General features: G+C 47.8%; 1 protein-coding gene across 1 annotated transcript in view; it reads right to left on the bottom strand.

Moving 5' to 3' along the window:
* Window positions 1-21,367, bottom strand: part of LOC138492814 (receptor-type tyrosine-protein phosphatase eta-like) — a 128,623-nt gene that overhangs the window by 68,562 nt on the left and 38,694 nt on the right. Inside the window, exon 3 of the mRNA XM_069620167.1 lies at window positions 12,793-13,047. Coding sequence (XP_069476268.1) covers window positions 12,793-13,047 — 255 coding nt within the window. The remainder of the gene's footprint in view (window positions 1-12,792; window positions 13,048-21,367) is intronic.

Here is a 21,367-nt window from a genome sequence, read left to right on the forward strand (position 1 = left end):
TCTGCATAAAGGATCCATGGTATCTGTTCTTGGTCTAGTTTGGGGGCGTCAGAGTTAACATTCTGGAATTTTTCACCCATATCAAGGATAAATAGGTTAAATATGGTAGCCGCCAGGATGCATCCTTGCTTCACTCCTCGATATGTTAAGATGGGAGGAGTTAACATCCCATCGCGAGTAAGGCGGATATGAACTGATGTGTTTTCATGAAAGATAGAAATCAGCTTAACCAGTGAATAAGGGCAACCCAATAACAGCAGTTTATGCAGCATTAGATTGCGGTCTATAGAATCAAATGCTTCCTTGAAGTCTACAAAGGCAACGAATAACGGTTGCCTTTGCTGGCAGCAGAGAGCCTTGATTACAGTCAAAGAGACGATATTTATAGCCGTTCCCTTACCAGCCACAAAACCTGTCTGAAACCTATCTCTCATGTTCGATGAGTTAATCCATTGTTGGAGATCTCTTAAAATTAATGAAGCAAAGATTTTCCCTGGAACGTCTAATAAGGCGATTGGCCTATAATTTGCAGGATTTTGTCTATCGCCTTTTTTATAAATGGGTACAATCAATGAGGTACACCACGATTTAGGGATCTTTTGAGTAATTACAACTTGAGAGAAGATTTCAAACAGGATAGGAGCCCATAGATCCGGAAATTCTTTCAGCATGGCATTAGAAAGCCCATCAAGGCCTGGAGCACGGGATCTACTAGCTTTGTGAATAAAATAAAGAATATCGTCTATTGTGAAAGCTATTGAGAAAGGTCCTTCAAGTTTTACAGAAGGTATGCAGTTGGTAGGAGGGTGAAGAGCATAAAGACCAGAAAAATGAGAGAGCCATGCGGAGGAAGCAACATCATTAATCTGCATTTGACATTGGGTGGTGTTATATGTGTCTGTTATTAATGACCAACATCCTGCAGAGTTTTTTGTTAAGACTTTAACCAACATTGCCTCACCATCTTTTTGATATAATAGCGAACGATAAGATCTTCTCCAATTCCTATGTTTAGTCTTAATTGCTTTAAGAGCAGCCCAGCGCTGATCAACTGGTAGAGATTGGACCGATTTCTTATTTTTTCGAAATAAAGCTTTCGCTTTCTGCATATTTTGATTGTAAGAATGTGAGACAGCTGAGGATCTTGTTATCTTATTAAGACCAGCAAATTGATACATTAGTTTTGTGTAATCAAAATCGGAATTCCAATCATTTAGCGAGCTTTTACATGATATTTTAAGGCGATCCGTAAAATGCAATAGTTTGGTACTGGACCATCGTAAACGGTTTCGACCAGGATTTACATCAAAAGTACCCTCCATTGTTATAGAAGACACAAGCGGAGTAATTCCTTGGTTACCAGAGTTCAGTGACCATTGGAGATGCAACATATTATGATCACTAGCCGAAGATGGCAAAACCTGAAACCACTTCAAAAGATGGAACAATGAACGGCTAACATAAATGAAGTCAATGGTAGCCACAGATCTACCCCTTTTCCATGTCGGGTGAGGAGGAGAATCCTCAGGAAATGAACCATTCACCATAAACATATCTTTCGACTGTATAAACGCATTCCAACTTCGCAGTCGATCGTCAGATAATGCTTTACTATTATTTAAACAATGGAGATTTAAATCTCCCGCTAAGATTATATGCGATTGTTTCTTATATTGATATATATTTTCCCATAAACGCTCGAAAGAGCGCAAATAGGAATCAGTAGAGTGAGCAGCTGGGTTCCAATATGTATTAATAAGGAAATACTGACAATCGTCAATAGATAATTGGACTAACTGATTATACGGGGTCAGGGTTTCATGTGAAATAACACTCATGGTTGGAGTTGTTTTCAACATCATCAGCAGACCAGACATTGGGCGACCCTTAATAGCAGAAATAGCAGGATTTAGAATGGGGTAATAACCATCCCAAGACGGGCAATTTGATAGCCATGTTTCCTGTAGCAGTAAAAAATCATACTCTCTTAGTTTAATAGCAGCATCAGAGAAAAGATGTTTGAAGCCTCTAGTATTCCAGCTTAATAATGAGAGTTGTTTACCAAAGAGAGCGTTAAGCTTAGGAGGCAGAGCACCGACATTTACATTGTTGTTTGCATTGTTGACCGCTAGGATCCGCTTTAATAGAGTCGCCCAATGTTACTTGCTCATCTTTACATGAGACTGAAGTAGCAGAGCTTCTTTGATGGTCAATTGTCAGATCGAAACCCAAATCCCACAAGGCTGAGCGGGCGGCCCAAAGAGTATTTAAAACCACTCTTGAGCGGAGCCAAAGCCGCACTGAAGACAGGTCATTATTATTTAGAAATTCAACTTGTTCAATATCACCCGAATTAATATCCTCCAAAGCATATATGTCACCAAAAATAGCTAAAAGGCTAGCTCGATTCAAATCATAAGAATGAAACGGCAAGGGCCTACATTTAATAATTAGTGAATGGAGATTTTTGTTTACATCAGGTTTTTTCTGTCTGTTTTGAGTACTCTCCAAATTCATACTGGGTATAGCATGAGAGCTCACCTGTTCAGTGAGTCCAGACGGGGGAGCAGATATAGTTTGTTTTAGGTTAGAAGTAGCAATAGATGAAGGTAGTTTCTGCCAACCTTCATTGCACGTAACAGCACTATTACCATAAGTCTGAAGATATTTTAACATGTATTGTTCAATAGCTGACGCTATGACACAATCTACAGTTGGAGGCACGGAGGATAAGTTACGTTGATCCATTTTATTCGCAACCGCCAAAGAAGGGAGGGATGGCAGCTGCGGTGTAGGATTTAGGCTAGAAGGTAATCTAGGTTGAGATAAATTATTTGCTTCAATTTGAGAAAGAGAACTATCTTTAAGTTTAGATCCAACAGTGACGTTATTTTCAGCCAGAGGAAGTTTCATACTTTTAACGTCTAGATAAAGGTCTATTTCTTTGCGCAACTCTGCACGTTTTAAACATAATTCAGCATCCGATAGATCTTTCACTCTTGGAACCGTGATTGATTTCGGGTGATTATCCAATAAAACAGATTCATTGTCAATCAGAGCCACAATATTATTTAAGGGCAAGTGTTCGACTGAAAGTTGTTCATTTACAAGCCCTTTTAGGCTTTTCTCAGCAGCGATTTTTGCATATTTATCCCGTACTACTTTAGCAGCCATGGTTATTTTATTTTTGGCAGGTAGCTTTAGTCCTTTCAAAAATGATTTAGCAATAGAGGAGGGAATATGCTGCTTTGGCCGATTTTTGGTTTTCTTTTTTAAGGGGCTTGTATGAATCTGTTACAAAATTTACAATCTTGCTGTTTGCTTTTAAATCACTGTTTCATATTCCGAATTGTGGCACGCTGTGTTGTGACATAATATGTGTTGTCTTCTGGGTTCTGTGTAAAGTCACTTAAGACTGCAGAGGACTGGGCGCGTTTGATGACGCACCCTGTAACTTCACGGAGAGAGGCGAGGAATATGAATGCTTTGATAATATCAGGCTTAGGGGCGGGAGATATGATTTAGGGGCCGATTCATGGAACAAACGTGCGCCGAAAATCTACGCGCAAGTAGGCGCAAGCAGGCGCAAGCAGGCGCAAGCGGAAAAAAACAGGCGCACGCGCACGCGTGCGATTCATGGAAGTCCCTGCGCGTGTTCACCGCGGGATGTGCGCCAAACCCGTGCATGGCGCACAAGTCACTGCAACATCGCGAAAGGCGTGCGCGACGGTGCGCGACGCGCACAGTGAAAGCGCACAACCTCAGCGCACACAGCAGAAAGTGGGCGGGACATGGGGCGTAACGCGCGGAATGGGGAACAACACGCGAAAATAAGGGCGTAACTGGGGATGCACTGCACGGAAGCAGAGGTAACGCCCACACGCACACGAACCACACGTATTCATGGAATGGAATAGGGCAAACCCACGCACAGCCAAAGCCGCGCACAAGCTGAAACACGTCCGCCACACGAAGGCAGGCGGTAGAGTCCCAGCGCATCAAAAAAGTGGCGCCGCGGGAAGTAAAATACGCGATTGAGCGGGGTACGTGTATTCCGGGTGTGCGCGGGAAGTTCCACACGCGATTGAGCGGGGTACGTGTATTTCGGGGGTGCGCGGGAAGTTCCACACGCGATTTGGCCGGGTACGTGGATTCCAGGGGTGCGCGGGAAGTTCCACACGCGATTTGGCCGTGTACGTGGATTCCAGGGGTGCGCGGGAAGTTCCACACGCGATTGAGCGGGGTACGTGTATTTCGGGGGTGCGCGGGAAGTGACACACGCGAATTAGCGGGGTACGTGTATTACGGGGGTGCGCGGGAAGTTCCACACGCGATTTGGCCGGGTACGTGGATTCCAGGGGTGCGCGGGAAGTTCCACACGCGATTTGGCCGGGTACGTGGATTTCAGGGGTGCGCGGGAAGTTCCACACGCGATTGAGCGGGGTACGTGTATTTCGGGGGTGCGCGGGAAGTTCCACACGCGATTTGGCCGGGTACGTGGATTTCAGGGGTGCGCGGGAAGTGACACACGCGATAGAGCGGGGTACGTGTATTCCGGGGGTGCGCGGGAAGTTCCACACGCGATTTGGCCGGGTACGTGGATTCCAGGGGTGCGCGGGAAGTGACACACGCGATTGAGCGGGGTACGTGTATTCCGGGGGTGCGCGGGGAGCAGCACACGTGAATTGCACGTGTGGGTCCTCCCAGGTGTACCCTCTACACCCTCCACGGCCCCTGCAGGTGGCTCACACCACAGGGGCCTACCCAGCACATGTCCTGCAGGCACCCCATCCACCATGGCCATGCCCACCAGCCAACCCACATATCAACTAGCACTACTGCCCACCAACGCATGTCCCCCTGCACCCCCAGCCACCAGGGGCAGCCTCCAGCAGGCCCCCACCCATGTCTCCCCCCACCCCCACCCCCCAGCAGTGCAGGGGCAGCCTCAAACAGGCCCCCACTCATGTCCCCCTGCACCCCCACCCCCTAGCATCCAGGGGCACCCTCCACCAGGCCCCCACTCATGTCTCCCCCCACCCCCACCCCCCAGCAGTGCAGGGGCAGCCTCAAACAGGCCCCCACACATGTCCCCCTGCACCCTCACCCCCCAGCATCCAGGGGCACCCTCCACCAGGCCCCCACTCATGTCCCCCTGCACCCCCACCCCCTAGCATCCAGGGGCACCCTCCACCTGGCACCCACACATGTCTCCCACCACCCCCACCCCCCAGCATCCAGGGGCACCCTCCAGCAGGCCCCCACCCATGTCTCCCCCCACCCCCACCCCCCAGCAGTGCAGGGGCAGCCTCAAACAGGCCCCCACTCATGTCTCCCACCACCCCCAGCATCCAGGGGCACCCTCCACCAGGCCCCCACTCATGTCTCCCACCACCCCCACCCCCCAGCATCCAGGGGCACCCTCCACCAGGCCCCCACTCATGTCTCCCCCCACCCCCACCCCCCAGCAGTGCAGGGGCAGCCTCAAACAGGCCCCCACACATGTCCCCCTGCACCCTCACCCCCCAGCATCCAGGGGCACCCCCCAGCAGGCCCCCACCCATGTCCAACTCATGTTCCCCACCCAACATGTCATCACAGTCCAGATCCCTGGTCTCTATGGTCAGCCCCCAAATGCAAAACACCCACCCGAGTATTGCATCCACCCACTCATATTCTGCAATTACATCACAGAACACCAATTGCAAGTTCCAAAACAAACACATGTCCCTCACATACACCCAATGGGTGTCAGTGATTCTCAAAACACATAACATGAAATGCATGAAAACAATGAGACACCACACATTGAAGTGCAACAAATAAATAATGTATTAAAGGAAAGATGAATAGAAACAAAAATGAATAAACAGAAATGTGAATGGAAAAAAATGAAAAGAAGCATGTCCGTTCAAAATAAAAAAACAATTAAAGAATATAGAAATCCAAAGTAATGTAGTACAAAGTCAAAGTCCACCAAACAAAATCCAATGTGAAAAAAAAATTATAAGCCATTGAACCATGGATAATGTTAAAAAAGAAAGTATGTACAAGTCCACAACTATGTACAATCCAAGAAGCCAGGGTCCATCATCCCAACAAAATAAAGGAAACCTAACTAACTACACTAACTAATAAAAAAAACTATATACAAAAATGTGGCCAATGTCCAAAAGGTCCAAATGAAATAAAAACAAAAATGAAACTTAACACTACCTACATAACTATGTACAAGGGCAGCGGGCTAGTTCCACGGCTCACTTCTGGATGTGCCGGGCCAGGGCATCATCGAACTCCTCCTCAATGTCCCGGAGGCGGTCCTCCTCCATGGCCCCGAGGGTCCGCAGGGCCGTCGACGTGTCCACCTCCAAAGCCCTGCGGATTGCCTCGAGGCACTCGACCCGCCTCAGGGCCCTCTGCATGGAGTTCTCCGCCCTGACCATTGAGAGCCGTGCCTCTTCCGCCCGCTGCCGCTCCGCATCTATGGCGTGGCCCAACCGCTGCCACACGGAAGACACTTTTTGTCCTGGGTCCTCCTGCCCTCCGGCCGATGCCTGCCCCTCCGATGTCGAAGGCCCCGAGCCTTCATGGCTCCCACCATGGTGCTGCTGCTGCTGTGCCTCTGCCCCTGCACTGCCTCCTGCTGCCTGCACATCCTCCGCCGGCTGGGGTGCAGTCGTTGACGTGGCCACCCCTGCTGGACGTCCGACTCCCGACTGTGGCAGGGATGCCTCCTCCACCAGCCTGGCCGCACCGTCAGAGGCAGCTCCACAGGGCACCCAGGTGACTGATGGGTGGGAAGATGGCACAGAGGAGGACTGGCGCGTAGGGGGTCCAGCTGAGGAGGGGGTCGTGGCAAGCCCCATCAGACGGAGGAATCCGGCCTGGGTGACCTGTCCCAGCAGGCTGACGTGGTCAACGAGCCATTCGAGATGACCTGCAGTCTCTTCATGAAAAGACTGCAGGTCACCTCGCATGGCCCGTTGACGCAACGCCACTCCAGCCAGGACAGGCTCAACCCGGGCCTGGATAGCCACGTCCGCAGGCAGAGGAAGGCCAGTTGACGTCAGCTCATCCCCTGCCTGAAAACTGGTCTGGACATGGGCATCCCTGCTGGTGCAAGATGATGCAGGGACAGGATCAGGGACAGGATTGCACACAGGCACCTCCGCGGCGGCCTGTGCTGCCTCCTGTCCCTGGTCCTGCACTGCACCACTAGCACCAGTGGGATCCCCACCCCCAGACCCCGTCTCCGGTGCTTGCACGGCCTCCTCCTCCACCAAACCCCCCACCAACCTGGATGACTCTGTGCCATCTTCCCCCGTTGGGCCCTGTGGGGTCCCAGCTGCCCCTTCTGCTGCCGAGGAGTCCAACTGCAACCTCCGCCTCTTGGACCTCCCCCCGGCAGCTGCGGCCTGGGACTCGGCACCGGACTCCTCACTCCCCGACGAGATGACAACCTGGGAGGGGAGCCGGGCCTTGCGTCTCCGGCTGGCGGTGGGATCCCCGCCGCTGTGCTCCACAGCACCTTCTCCGCCCTCTTCATCAGTTGACGCTGCAGACAGGGAGAAACAAAACACAGGCATCAGGGCACTGTACAATGTACACATACACACATGACAGTTGTACATGAGTGGCATTGGCAAACCTCTGACATGTCATCACAATCCCCAACACACGTCATTACAACTTGCACACACGAGCCATACCACAGCCATGTTGCAACTGCCAACACCATCCATACACATACAACAGCATCAGCAGCCAAAGGTGAGCCAGACATCACATGCAACACAGGAAGTGCACCACACATGTACACACACCACCACACTTGCATGCATGTGTACACCTCTGCTAAGTGTCGCAGTGTTCAGACGGGCATCCATGTCACATCTGCCCATCAGGCTTCCACATACCGCTGTCACATGCATCCATGTTGCATCACTGTTGCACCCTTGTCAAATACACACACATGCACATGTACACAGCGCTGATACAATCAGCTGAAAACAACATACATGCGTGACATCACGGACATGTCTACTCACATACACATTCATACAAACTTGTGTGCCCACACAACTGCATTTGGCATGCAAGCCCACACACACAGGCACCATCCATGTCTCACACATTACAGCCCTCGCATGTGTCAGCCCCACGGCCCTGTACACCCGCACCCATACTCGACCCCATACAAACAGATGTGCAACCTGCACACTACTGAACAATCACCACATGCACCGCTCACAATCAGGATGCATGTACACTCACCGCTCGACTCCAGACGGGTCTGCCTCTCAAGGACCTGGACGTGGAGCGCTGGGGATATGTGTTCCAGGACCCTCATCTGTTCTTCCGACAAGTGGCCCCGGCGCCCCTTGGCATCCGCTGCCTTCAAGAGGCGCCGGGCCTTGTTCAGGGTCCTGGACCTGAAGTCCTCCCAGCGCTTCTTGACATGTTGGAAGTCGCGGACTGCCACCCCCTCCGCGTTGATGGCAGTCACGATGTCAGTCCAGATTCGAGTCCGTCCTTCCTTGTCGGCGCGGCAACTTCCGAAGAGGGCATCATACTGCCCCAGGACTTGCTCCACCAGGACACCAACTTCGGTGGCACTGAAGCTGGTGCCCCTCTGCCTCTCTGGCCGGGGGTTGTCAGTGGTCACAGATGGAGTTTGCCCCGACATGACAACCCCAGAGGCAGGAGTGGGTGGGCAACTGGGTCCTGGGGCTGGGCTGTGGAGCGATGGAATCCCAGTCGGGAGTCTCTGGTTCCAGCAGGGGTGGTCACACCAACAGCACCCCTGGCTGATGTGCAGGCAGCAAATGGCAGGGCACGTGGGCAGCAGGCAGTCAGGCAGCAGCAGATGGCAGGTGGGAGCGTGCTCGGGGCTCTGGGGGGCAGTAGTTCGGCCTTCTGGGCAGGAGCGTGGTCTTCCGTGTGCTTACGCGTGGCCAGCTTGATACGGAGTGATTTGGCACGTGAAAATTCTGCACGTCAGCGTGTAATTCGAGGAAAGGCCCTTAGCGCGTAAGCGCGTCTGCACGCATACGCATTTTCATTGGACCAAAGGCCCTCAGCGCGTGAGCGCGTCTGTGACGTGACGTGCGAGGGAGTATCCCTCATTGCACGTGATGACAGTACACACGTGGATCCCAACCAATCGCGTGTGAAAGTTCACGGGACCCCGAAACACACGTACCCTGGCCAATCGCGTGTGGGACTACCCGCGCACCCCGAAACACACGTACCCTGGCCAATCGCGTGTGGAACTACCCGCGCACCCCGAAACACACGTACCCAGGCCAATCGCGTGTGGAACTACCCGCGCACCCCGAAACACACGTACCCAGGCCAATCGCGTGTGGAACTACCCGCGCACCCCTGAAATCCACGTACCCAGGCCAATCGCGTGTAGTCTTTCTCGCGCACCCCTGAAATCCACGTACCCAGGCCAATCGCGTGTGGAACTACCCGCGCACCCCGAAACACACGTACCCAGGCCAATCGCGTGTGGAACTACCCGCGCACCCCGAAACACACGTACCCAGGCCAATCGCGTGTGGAACTACCCGCGCACCCCGAAACACACGTACCCAGGCCAATCGCGTGTGGAACTACCCGCGCACCCCTGAAATCCACGTACCCAGGCCAATCGCGTGTAGACTTTCTCGCGCACCCCTGTAATCCACGTACCCAGGCCAATCGCGTGTAGACTTTCTCGCGCACCCCTGAAATCCACGTACCCAGGCCAATCGCGTGTAGTCTTTCACGCGCACCCCTGAAATCCACATACCCAGGCCAATCGCGTGTAGTCTTTCTCGCGCACCCCTGAAATCCACGTACCCAGGCCAATCGTGTGTAGACTTTCTCGCGCACCCCTGAAATCCACGTACCCAGGCCAATCGCGTGTAGACTTTCTCGCGCACCCCTGAAATACACGTACCCAGCCCAGCCGCGTATGGGAACACCCGCACACCCCTGGAATACACGCTCCCAGCTCTGCGTTTGCTGCTGCCCTTTGCGCTGGGTTGGGGATTTTGATGGCTTTTCCCTGCGCGAGAGGCGTTCTTGGAGGCGTAACTGGCGCTGCTGCAGGGTCGCTGCGCAACTGTGCGCCACGGCTGGTTTTGGTGGCTGGAATCCATAAATACGCTGTGCGCGGAAATGGATTTTAGCGCACGCGGCTGGCGCAGGGATTCGCACGCGCACACTGTGCGCCAGCCGCGTGCGCCACTTGTGCGCTGAATTCTATGAATCGGCCCCTAAGTGTCGCAAAAGCAAGTCAGCCAGGTCAATAGCGCCAGTCATAGGATTATCACATAATGTTGGCGCACACCAGCCGGATTTATCGTTTCTTTAGTGGACAAAAAGTCGATTGACGCCCATAGGAAATTGTACTATTAGTGGACAAAAGGAATGGTCTTAAAACACTTTCACCCTGACAACAAACAATACAAACAACGTTCTCAGAACACCCCCATTTTATGTAATTGCAAACATTTCGGGACACCGCAAGTGTTCTTAGAACACATTCAACTAGACAGATTACAATACGGGCAGCGTCCTGAGGACACCCCCAGTTTGTGTATTTACGAACAATTAAGTACACCGCGAGTGTTCATAGCTCATTTTTACCTTCCTTGCGAAGAAAAATGACACATACTCTGTCCTCTAAACACCCCACCATTTAGTTTATTTACAAAATGTCAGAACAGACGTGTTCTCCGCGGACAAATCGAACGCAACAAAAACGTCTAGCACATACAAAAACAAAACATTGAACCTATCTCATACTCCCCCACCCTCCCCAAACACTCTTACACACCAACACACGGCACTAAATACAATTTTTTATCCACGTTTCACCGTGCTGTACGCGGTCGACAGCGAATACAAGATGGCGGGCGCCACAGAAAATGTGACGCGCTCCACGCCCCTCGCTGTCCAATCAGCGAACACGTTGCATGTCCGCGGACATGACGCAAGGCCATGGGCCAATCGGGGTGCTGTCCGCGGAGTGAACAGGGAAGTCCGTCCACGAAGCGAACACAGATATCACTAATTTTTTTGCCTTACGTTTTGGTCATTTTATAAAAAACTACTGGACGGATTTACACCAAATTTGCAAAAGCACGCTTTCAGGACCAAGCCCCCCTCCTGCCGCAAATTTGGTGTAAATCCGTCCAGCGGTTTGGCCTGTGGCCGTGCGCAAAGTTTTTTCCCATTATGTCTATAGGAAAAAACACAAGTTTTGGGACCCCCCTATAACTTTCCCCCCCCTGGACGAATCCTCACCAAACTTTGCAAAAATATTCAGAGTGGGCCATATACTTTTTTTTTGCAAATTTGGGTGAGGATTCGTCCAGAGGGAGCAAAGTAATAAGCCACCCTAAAAATGCTCTTCCTATGGAAACACCAACTTAACCATAACTACATGGACGCATATATATATATATATATATATATATATATATATATATATATATATATATATATATAAATTAAAATAATATAAAGGTCAATTGTGTCAGAAGGTCAATTAGGACCGCTATAATTAGGTCAATTGTGCAAAAGATGCATTGTAAAAGGTCAATTTGGGTAATACCTTCTTTCCTGTGCATTTATATTGCATCAGACCCCTAAGGCCCTGTAATATTACCTAGGCTTTTTATATTGCATCTGAGGTGCATTTTTATAAAATTGAATCTGCTTCCTTAGGTCTTGTATTACTGTGGGTGTATCTTAACTGCATTTGAAAACATAGGGGGTCATTACGAGTTGGGTGGTAGTGTTAAATCTATCAATATTTGGCAAATATTGCTGGATATACCCTCCGCCCATTCAGGGTTGAATCAAATACCACCAGTGGTATTCTATGCAAATACGTCAAGTGATGCTGCACGCAGACTTCCAGTAGAAACTCTGCCTATTTCTTTTCCTCCAACTTAAAGGTGTAGGTAAAAATCCCAGCGAGGCACTAACATTTTTTAAAGCATGTTTTGCTGTACAGAATGTAAGCACTGATATATTCCTCCAATATAGTAAAACAAGTTCTGAGAATGGTCCATGGTAAGGGGGTGAAAGGGTGGGCATGTTCGATTCCCCCCTTCTGCCACCTTACCCATGTAATGCATACAAGGGTTAGAGTGTACTGTTTCGGGCATTACAGAATAAACAGAAGCGGTATGAGCTACTGTGTGCATTGTCCATTTTGATTTTTCACATTTAAGGTGGGGATGGCTCAAAAAGATTGGAAAAATAAATTTGATGGTTACCACTGGAAGACCTGGTATTGCCGGAATGGCTCTGAGATACCTATGGAGGTATTGCAGAAATGCCGCATCCGCTAGTGGTAAAGTCTGAATTGTGTGAATGCTCATGCATAGCACCAGCAAAGGTGGTAACTTCCTCTGGGGTTATTGCACAACAAAGGTGCCCAACTTGTAGTGACACCCTTTAATGCCCTATACTATCACAGGCACCTCCGCTCCCTCCCCCGCGCAGACAATTGAACCATCTCAGGAATAACCATTTGCTGAAATTGATTTTTTTGAAATATCCTTGCAATTACCTAAATCTCTCACCAGCAATTTCCTCCACAAATGTATGCAGATATCTTTCTCCTTAGTAGCCAAGACACTGCTGATGCTGAGTGCCGTAGTAGCAATGAATGTTGCACTGACATTCTCATTTTACATTCTCATTTTTACTAATCCCCAACATTATGGCAGATGACCCAAAAAGAATTGTCATTGTATTTCTAAAATCCCTATGAACGAATCTACTCACCTATGCAACTCAAGGATGTACTCTTCCCTTGCAGCGAGCCATCATCGGAAATTGCTGAAATCGAAAATACGTATCGATTCCCAGTTATCAGCTTATCGATTGTCACTGATTCATTGTACACTGTCACGCTCGAGGCAGGATTCCCCAATACCTGCACCAAATAGGACCCTTTGTTGCCATATGGTGGGAGCCAGCTCAGAGACACCGAATCATTGAAGGCCGTGCTGATATGAAGATTGGTGATTACGCCGGGTACTGCAAAATATAGAAAAACCGGATCAGATTGCATTACATTTTCTTTGAAATATTTCTAGTTTGCTTTGCACTCTTACAGGGATGATTCAGGAAGAAGCTACCAGGACTAGCCCTGAGTTACTCCTGGGTGCAACTCTGACTTACTCCTGAATTACTTTTCTCTTTGTATGACTAAGGCAGGAGGAAGCCAGATTTAATTCTGGTAACTTCTTTATGTATCTGATCCTACATCCAATCCAATAAACAACTGTAATATGTCAAGAGCGCCAAGATGCCCCTCTGGGTGTGAATGTGCGCTTCTGAAATGCATCTGTTTTGTTGTGTTATGTTACATAGCCACTATGTACTTCAATGACAAACACTGGAAAATGTAGATAACAATGAGACCTCAACACGTTGGCACCCTACCATAGTAAGAATAATATCTTATCCAGGTAAGGAGAAGATTTGAGGCATATTATAACTGAGGGCTCGATTCTGAGGTGCATGCAAATGTAAGAAAGTGTTCCTCTATGAAGGAGGAACACTTTACTTAAAAACACCATACTCTGATGAACAAAGAATGGGGTACAGGGACATGAAAGCTTCTGCTTTTGTATGTGCCTGCTTTATGGCTTGACAGCAGTCCTAGCAACCAGCAGCAATGCAGGGCAGCCACATGGAGGGGATTCTCCTCCCAGCAGCACTGGTTTAGCATGAGAAAAAAGGGAGTAAATATACAGTACCTTTGAGGTGCCATTAAACTCCACTGCACGCTTCCCACTTTATAAACAATGCATTTCCTAGACTGCAGCACCACTTTTCTAGTTTAATGAAAGTTTAAGAAAACTTTCTTAAACTAGAAAAATGGCACACTATTTTTTTTATGTGTTATTGGCTTAACAAGAAAAAAAGGAAAACACAACATTCTTTCTCTCTTTACATAAACCTTTAACATCACTTTAACATTACTACCTCCAGTTTAAAAAGAAGGAAAAAAAACAAGGAAAATGAAATAAAATGGTACTCTATTAAGAAATGCTTGAAATTTCACTGGAGCACATGTTTCCCTAACAATGTGTGATTTTAGCAGCTTTTGCTGCGGGAAAACACGACATCTCCCCTCCAATATTTCCACCCACCTCGGGATGATGGTGGTGGAAACTGGAGGGGAGAATGTCGTATGACGCTGCACTTAAATGGAATATGAATACCCCTGTGTTTGACAGAAAAAGTAAACATCAACTAAAAATAGGATTTGCAGGCAGCGTTTACGATTGGATTCCAATAGAATCTGCCTGATTTTCACCAGGTGCGCAACTAAGGCGTATTCAGTAGGAATCCATCATACAGGTGTGAAACGATACATACTGAAAACATGGAGGAGGAGTGCCTGGCGTAGATCTTAATTCATGGATCTGCAACCTTTGGCACTCCTACGTTTTTCACTGTATTATGGGAAAAGAGCAAAAACACTGCAGGGCTGCAGGATCTCAATAGATTAAATGCGGTTGACCAGTAATCAACTAGAGGGTGACACCATACGCAGTTGATCATTTCACAAGAATACACGGAATACAGAGTGTGATCAGCAGATAAGCAGAGGCAACACATGTCACGAAATAATTCTTACAAGAAATATATCCACTGGCCCTGAAAAGTCCTGTGTGGAACACAGAGAAGGCATATACAAACCTAAACCACCTGCATAACAAACAGAAGAGCACAATAAGAACCCTAATACACAGCTAGAACTAACATTAAAAGTTTCTATGAATAGTTGGGGTATCTAAGATTGAGTCCAACTTTGAGCAAGGTGACCGTCCTGATGAAGGCCTTATAACCAACAGTCTGAGGACGACAGGAAAAGGTGTATTTTAGCAAAAAGGCCGAAACACGTGTCAACAGATGGCTAGAGTATACATTTGTATCTAGTCCTCCGGTTTTTTCCTTAGAGGACAGTCCAATCATGTGAATTCCTCAGTCCACATTATCTGTACACTGTCTATCTAGGCCCATTTTTTTGACTAGGTGATTGAGTGTCATTTAACGTTCCTAGTGGAGGTACAGATTATAGATGTGGACATTGCTGTTGTTGTTTTTCCTAATGAAAACAACCAAATAAGTTGTAAAACGGTGTACCAGAAATGTTTTTCGAAGTCACTGTGCACTAACCTCCATGCATAAATGGTTTTAGAATGTTCATTGTTGATTTGTGATGAGTTGGTTTATATGAGTATGTCTAGTGTGTATAATGTATGTGAGATACAAAGCACCATGAATTTTTACAAAAATAAAAATAATTAAAGAATTCATTTCTGCTCACAATTGTTGTGACTGTGTAAGGGAGGGGTAACCAATCTCCACGCATACACAGTTTATCTTACGTCTTCCCGCCTTGGGAACGGTCCCCCAGAAACAAAAAATCAAGGAAAGTACCCATATCCTACATAGACTCCTACGTTTTGGACTACAACTCCCGTCAGCCCCAGCCAGCATAGTCAATGCTGAGGGATGATGGGTGTCATAGTCCAAAACATCTGGAGTGGCACAGGTTGCAGACCTCTGTCTTATCTGCACGCTGTGCCCTTCCTCAGCCTTGTCACTACATTCAAATTGGTGCAGAGAGGAAAATGATGGTGTAAAAGCATTGAGACTTGCATTCCTGCTCTGACTTGTTACCCCGACTCACTTTGAAATTAGGCTGTTTTGATAGACAAGTTTGTGACGGTGTGCATGCGCTTAAGTCTGCACTGTTACTTGGGATCCGTCTAACCCAAAGGCATACCCCCGATCTTCAAAACATCACTGAAGGGGTTCCAAACACTGGTATTTTCCCTTGGGGAATAAGCAGGGGCATGCTCCCTAATCATGCCCATTGCTCTCAATAAGTGCACCACTTGTTGTGACGATAGATTTGAAGCAGACAGTACAAAAAGACAATGGGCCTCATTACGACTCAGGCGGTAAGGGTTTTACGGCGGCGTAAACAGCGCCGACCCTTACCGCCTGAGTACGAGGTCCCTTAGCGCCATGGCGGATTTAACACCTGCTTTTAGCAGGTGTTAAAATCCATGGCGCTAAGGGACCATGGAGTTAATTACGCCACCGTAATTTACGGTGGCGTAATTAACGCCTTCCCCACTCCCATTATGCCCTATGGGGCAAAAATGGGAATGGGGAAGGGTAAATGGGGATTGGGGACTTACCGCCCCGCCAACCTCGGAATGGGGCGGTAAGTCCGCCAACCACCATGGCGTAAACGTAGTTTACGCCATGGTGGTAAAGTCACGGTCTAGGCGGTAACTTACCGCCTGGGTCGTAATGAGGCCCAATAATGAATGGGAATGACAAAAAGTGGTCATTTTGAATAGGTTGGTAATTGCGCCTAGAGGATCGCAGCCACTGGGCCTCATTACAACTCAGGCGGTAAGGGTTTTACGGCGGCGTAAACAGCGCCGACCCTTACCGCCTGAGTACGAGGTCCCTTAGCGCCATGACGGATTTAACACCTGCTTTTAGCAGGTGTTAAAATCCATGGCGCTAAGGGACCATGGAGTTAATTACGCCACCGTAATTTACGGTGGCGTAATTAATGCCTTCCCCACTCCCATTATGCCCTATGGGGCAAAATGGGAATGGGGAAGGGAAAATGGGAAAATGGGGATTTACCGCCCCGCCAAGGTTGGAATGGGGCGGTAAGTCCGCCTACCACCATGTAACTTACCGCCTGGGTCGTAATGAGGCCCACTAACATTTACCTGCCCATGGCCATCCATGTAAAATTCAAATCGATTTGTGCACCGACTGTTAAAAAGCCCTGGAAATCGAGGCGGCCCTGCATTTTCATGCAAATCTGCACACACTGCAGAAAACAATTGTTAATGCCGCCTGCCATGCATGCATGGCTTGCAGTATTAACTTGAATACAGATGGATACTACCTCGTTTTTACAGGTATAAAAAAACAGGTGATATCAATCAGTGCTATTTAAAAAACAAAAAAATTGAATTACTTGTGGGGCACCTCCAACATTAGCACTTTCGTCCTTTGGGGTCCCCTGTATACAATTTTAAATGTCCATGAGGTGGAGTGAAAAAGGAAACAGTAACAGTGAGCCAGTGTTTACTAGTGGTTTACTGTGCACTCCACATGATCTAGAGCAGGTGCAAAACCGAGGTGGATTTCAAAGAAATCCCTTGTTATATGTTTTCATGAAAATTTTATCTCCACTCCATGCCCCTCCTCCATATGATCACTCCTGGAAAATGAAGCAGCGTGTTAAATGGGGCCGTTAACACATAATGGGCCTCATTTACTAGCACCTTGGTCCATGCCGGTAAAATACTGGCACCGCCTTGGTGGAAAGGGAAATTACCGCCCTATTCCAAGGTTGGTGGGGCGATAATTCCCCCTTCCCCCATTGCCCTTCCTCATTCCCATTTTTGCCCCATAGGGCATAATGGGAATGGGGAAGGTGCTAATTACGGCACCCCAAATTGCGGTACCGTAATTAGCTCCCTGGTCCCTTTGCGGGTTGGTTTTTAACGCCTGCAAAGGGAAACCCTTACCGCCGTCCGTGTAATGAGGCCCTATGCCTCACTTTAACACCTCCATTCTATACCCCACCACATTTAAAATGAGGCTGAATGTAGATTGCAGCACACAAAAAGCTGATGCGGGCAGAGGTTCATGTCGCAATGTAAAAAAAGCTCAGGTATAAAAGCGCAAAGCAACCCCATTCAAAATAGGACTTCCACAATGTCGCACCCCACTGTAGTGGCACTGATGGTACATCATGGAAGAAGGAGGAGGATGATGAGGAGGGCCAGAACTTTACATCCTCACACCACACTATTTGGAATACCAGACGAGTAGGTTTATGCAAGGTACAGATTTCCTCCCCATGTCATCCTAGACTTGGTCAAGGAATGCGAGAATAACCCAGCGTAAGCCACCATGTGTTCCCAAACGCTGAAACCCTTGGAGAAGGTGCTATCAGCCCTTCATTTCCTGGCAACAAGATCTTTCCAGTTCGCCACTTCCATTGTCTGGGGCATATCCTGACCCACGCAATCAAGGTGCCTGCACCAGGTATTGCAATGCATGTTAACATGTGTGCATAGGCACAAATACAAAGCGTGTACTAAGAGTTTTATGCCATTGCATAGTTACCATGGATTCTGGGTGCCATTGACTGCACCCATGTAGCGCTCCAGCCCCCACAAAAGATCAAGCACATCTTCTGCAACAGGAAATATTGGCACTCCATTATGCATAGGCCATCTGTGATGCCAAGGGCCACATCATGCTTATGAATGCAAATACCAGGGATCTACGCATGACAGCTACATCCTACATCATGCGATGATATACCCTTGCTTCAGAAACATTTGCAAACAGTTGGCTGCAGGGTGAGTATCAACTATCACGCACATAGAAGCAGTCAGTTGACAAACAGAAAAACAAGCAATGACAACCAAGGCTAACAAACAACATTTCCATCTTTGCAGGGGACAGTGCCTACCCGCTCTCACCATTCCTGCTTAAACCTTTCGGAAATCCAGCAACCCCAAGTGCAGTAAGCTACAACACAGCACACAGAGCCAATAGGGGCATAGTGGAGTGCACATTTGGGGGTGCTTAAATCACGCTTCCGCTCCCTTGACCACTCAGGGGGTGTATTGCTATATGCACTGCCTGTAGTATGTAAGATCTTTGTGATATGTTGTGTCCTGCACAATATTGCTGCATGTTGTGGCATAGCAGTGGAGCGACAGGAGACATACTACCCTCAGCCACAACTCATTCCAGTAGTAGACCATAGGGCACAAGGACAGGACACGCAAAATCAGGTGGTACAAAGATTCTTCACCTGAACTGCAGCCCCTGTGTTGTGCACACAGTGAATCCACATCTCTGTTGCCCTTCAATGATGAAATGGGGCCAATTCAGCTTGACCATAACAACACTCTGAGAATGTACGTCTGGGAGAGGCAACTGTGTGTGCCCCATATCCATAATATCAAGTGCACAAATTACCTGCACACTCATAGCAACTGGAAATAATAGTATCCTTGTCAAAGACACAAGATCACAGAACACAGTGAAGACATACCTGCCCACAATGTCACCAAACCATCTGCTCCCCTGAGTGCGTTGCACCAATGTGCACAAAGGACTCATCTGCTCCCACCTTCATCATGTCACCCTCTGCACCATTTATTTATTTGTTTATTTGTAATGCGCCGGTAGCTCGCAAGTTTCGGGGTGCAGAAACACGTACACAACAGACCCACTGACCAGACATGACACAGATCACAGGACAAATGATAATACATGGCAGATCATATTGTCTATTAGTACAGGGCTAGGGGATTTATTTGAATAGATGTGTTTTCAATTTTTTTTCGAAAGCTCAGGTGATTCGATTCCAATCTCATGTTGGCTGGTAATTTATTCCAATTTCCTGCTGCCACTATCGGGAAGGATCTTCCCATTCCGAAGGAGCGCTTGTGTGGTGCTACAGTCACCATGGCCAAGTCAGCGGATCAGAACGCTCGGCTTGGTACATAGAACTTGATTCTTGATTTTAAGCAGGCTGGGGCTGTCCCGTGTAGGCATGTATGCACCAAGATCAAGGCCTTGATCTGCACCCTATCTTCAACTTTCAGCCAATGTAGCTCTCTTCTGGCTTTGCTGATGTGGTCAGATCTTAACTTTAGCTTGGTTATTCTGACTGCATTATTTTGAATATATTGATAGCTAGTGAGGCTTTGTTTATTGGCTCCCAAAATAAGTGCATTACCATATTCTAGGTGAGAAAGAATAGTTGCCCTTGCTATGGTGGCACAGTTATCATCCGTCAGGTAAGGTTTAATGGCTTTCAATAACCTGAGGTAGTAAGAGCAGTTTTTTGTTTTTCCATATTGTGCTTGGGCGTCAGCTCCAAGGGATGCTTCCAATATCATCCCCTAGGTTTTGACTTTGCCCAAAACCTGGATATGGGTATCCTTTATCTGGAACGAAGTGTACGAAGGGGATAATTTGGCTCTAGCTTGATGAGAGCCGAATACCATTAGCTCTGTTTTTTTACTGTTCGGGCACATCCAATTTGAGTCTATCCAAGATTCAACTGTGTTGTAAGTTGAAGTTATTAGCTCACTGTCCTTCCGATAGTCCCCGCTCAGCTCCACCGAAAGCTGAGTATCATCAGCATAGTTGGTGAAGAAGATGTTAATGTGATCGAGAACTAAGCATAGACCTCAAGTAAAGATTAAAAAATGGAGGTGACATACTAGCTCCTTGTGGGACGCAACAGAGGATGTCTTTTTCAATAGAAAATGTTTCCCCCCAGTGCACTCAGGATTTTCTATTTGTTAGAAAAGAGGTTATCCAAAGGATAGCCTCTTTTGAGCAGTGGGCAGTTTTCTCTAGGGCCAATTTAAGAAGGTCGTGTTCTAGGAGATCAAATGCGGCGCTCAAATCAGATTGAATAAGAAGGCCAGCCCTGCCCCTGTCCATAATGCTTAGCATGTTAGTCTGCAGGTCGAGCATGGCAGTCTCGGTGCTGTGGGCTGTGTGAAACCCTGATTGTTGAAGGTGTAAGGATTCAGACGTTTCAACGTGTACCTGTAGTTGCTTTGTAGCTTTCTTATCCATAACTTTCAGGATAAAGTTACAGTTTGTAATATGCCTTAGATTGCTTGGATCGCTTTGGTCTAAGTTGTTTTATTTTACCAGCGGTGTAATGGTAACATTTTTACAGTGCTGGGCACTATTTGGTCACAGAACGATGTGTTGATAATTTTCGTGAAGATGGGTGCGAAAATATCAATGTTCTCCAGTATTATTTTCGGAGGCAGTATGTTCTCTGCACGGGAGGTAGGCTTCTCTGCAGCTAGCACTTTCGCCATATTCGTGTTAGTAATTTCCTTGAATTTAAACGATTCTGCGCCCTTGATATTATTCTCTGGTGATAGACCGCTTCACTCCCCTTTGTAGTGTGCCTTTATTATAAGCTCCCTGGCGCTAGAGATTTTGTTGAAAAAGGCCATCTGGGTATTATAGCATTCCTCCTGCGAGGGGGAGAATAATGTGAAATGGCTCTAGCCTTCTATTTAGATTTCAATATACTGAATAGTTTACTGGTGGTGTTAGCTGCAGTTGAGATTTGCTTATTGTAATGATTTTTCTTGACCTCTATGATCCTATTCCTGTATGTTTTCTCGCTATCCCTCCCAAGTTCCCTGTTGGTTGTGGATGGATTTATTTGCCATTTGCTTTCCTTTTTTCCTTCTTTAGGCCTGCAGGTTCAGCAGTGAACCACGTTTGGTGTTTA

This window comes from Ambystoma mexicanum, chromosome 10 (assembly GCF_040938575.1).
Source record: "Ambystoma mexicanum isolate Mex_15411 chromosome 10, UKY_AmexF1_1, whole genome shotgun sequence".
NCBI classification, from domain to species: Eukaryota; Metazoa; Chordata; class Amphibia; order Caudata; family Ambystomatidae; genus Ambystoma; species Ambystoma mexicanum.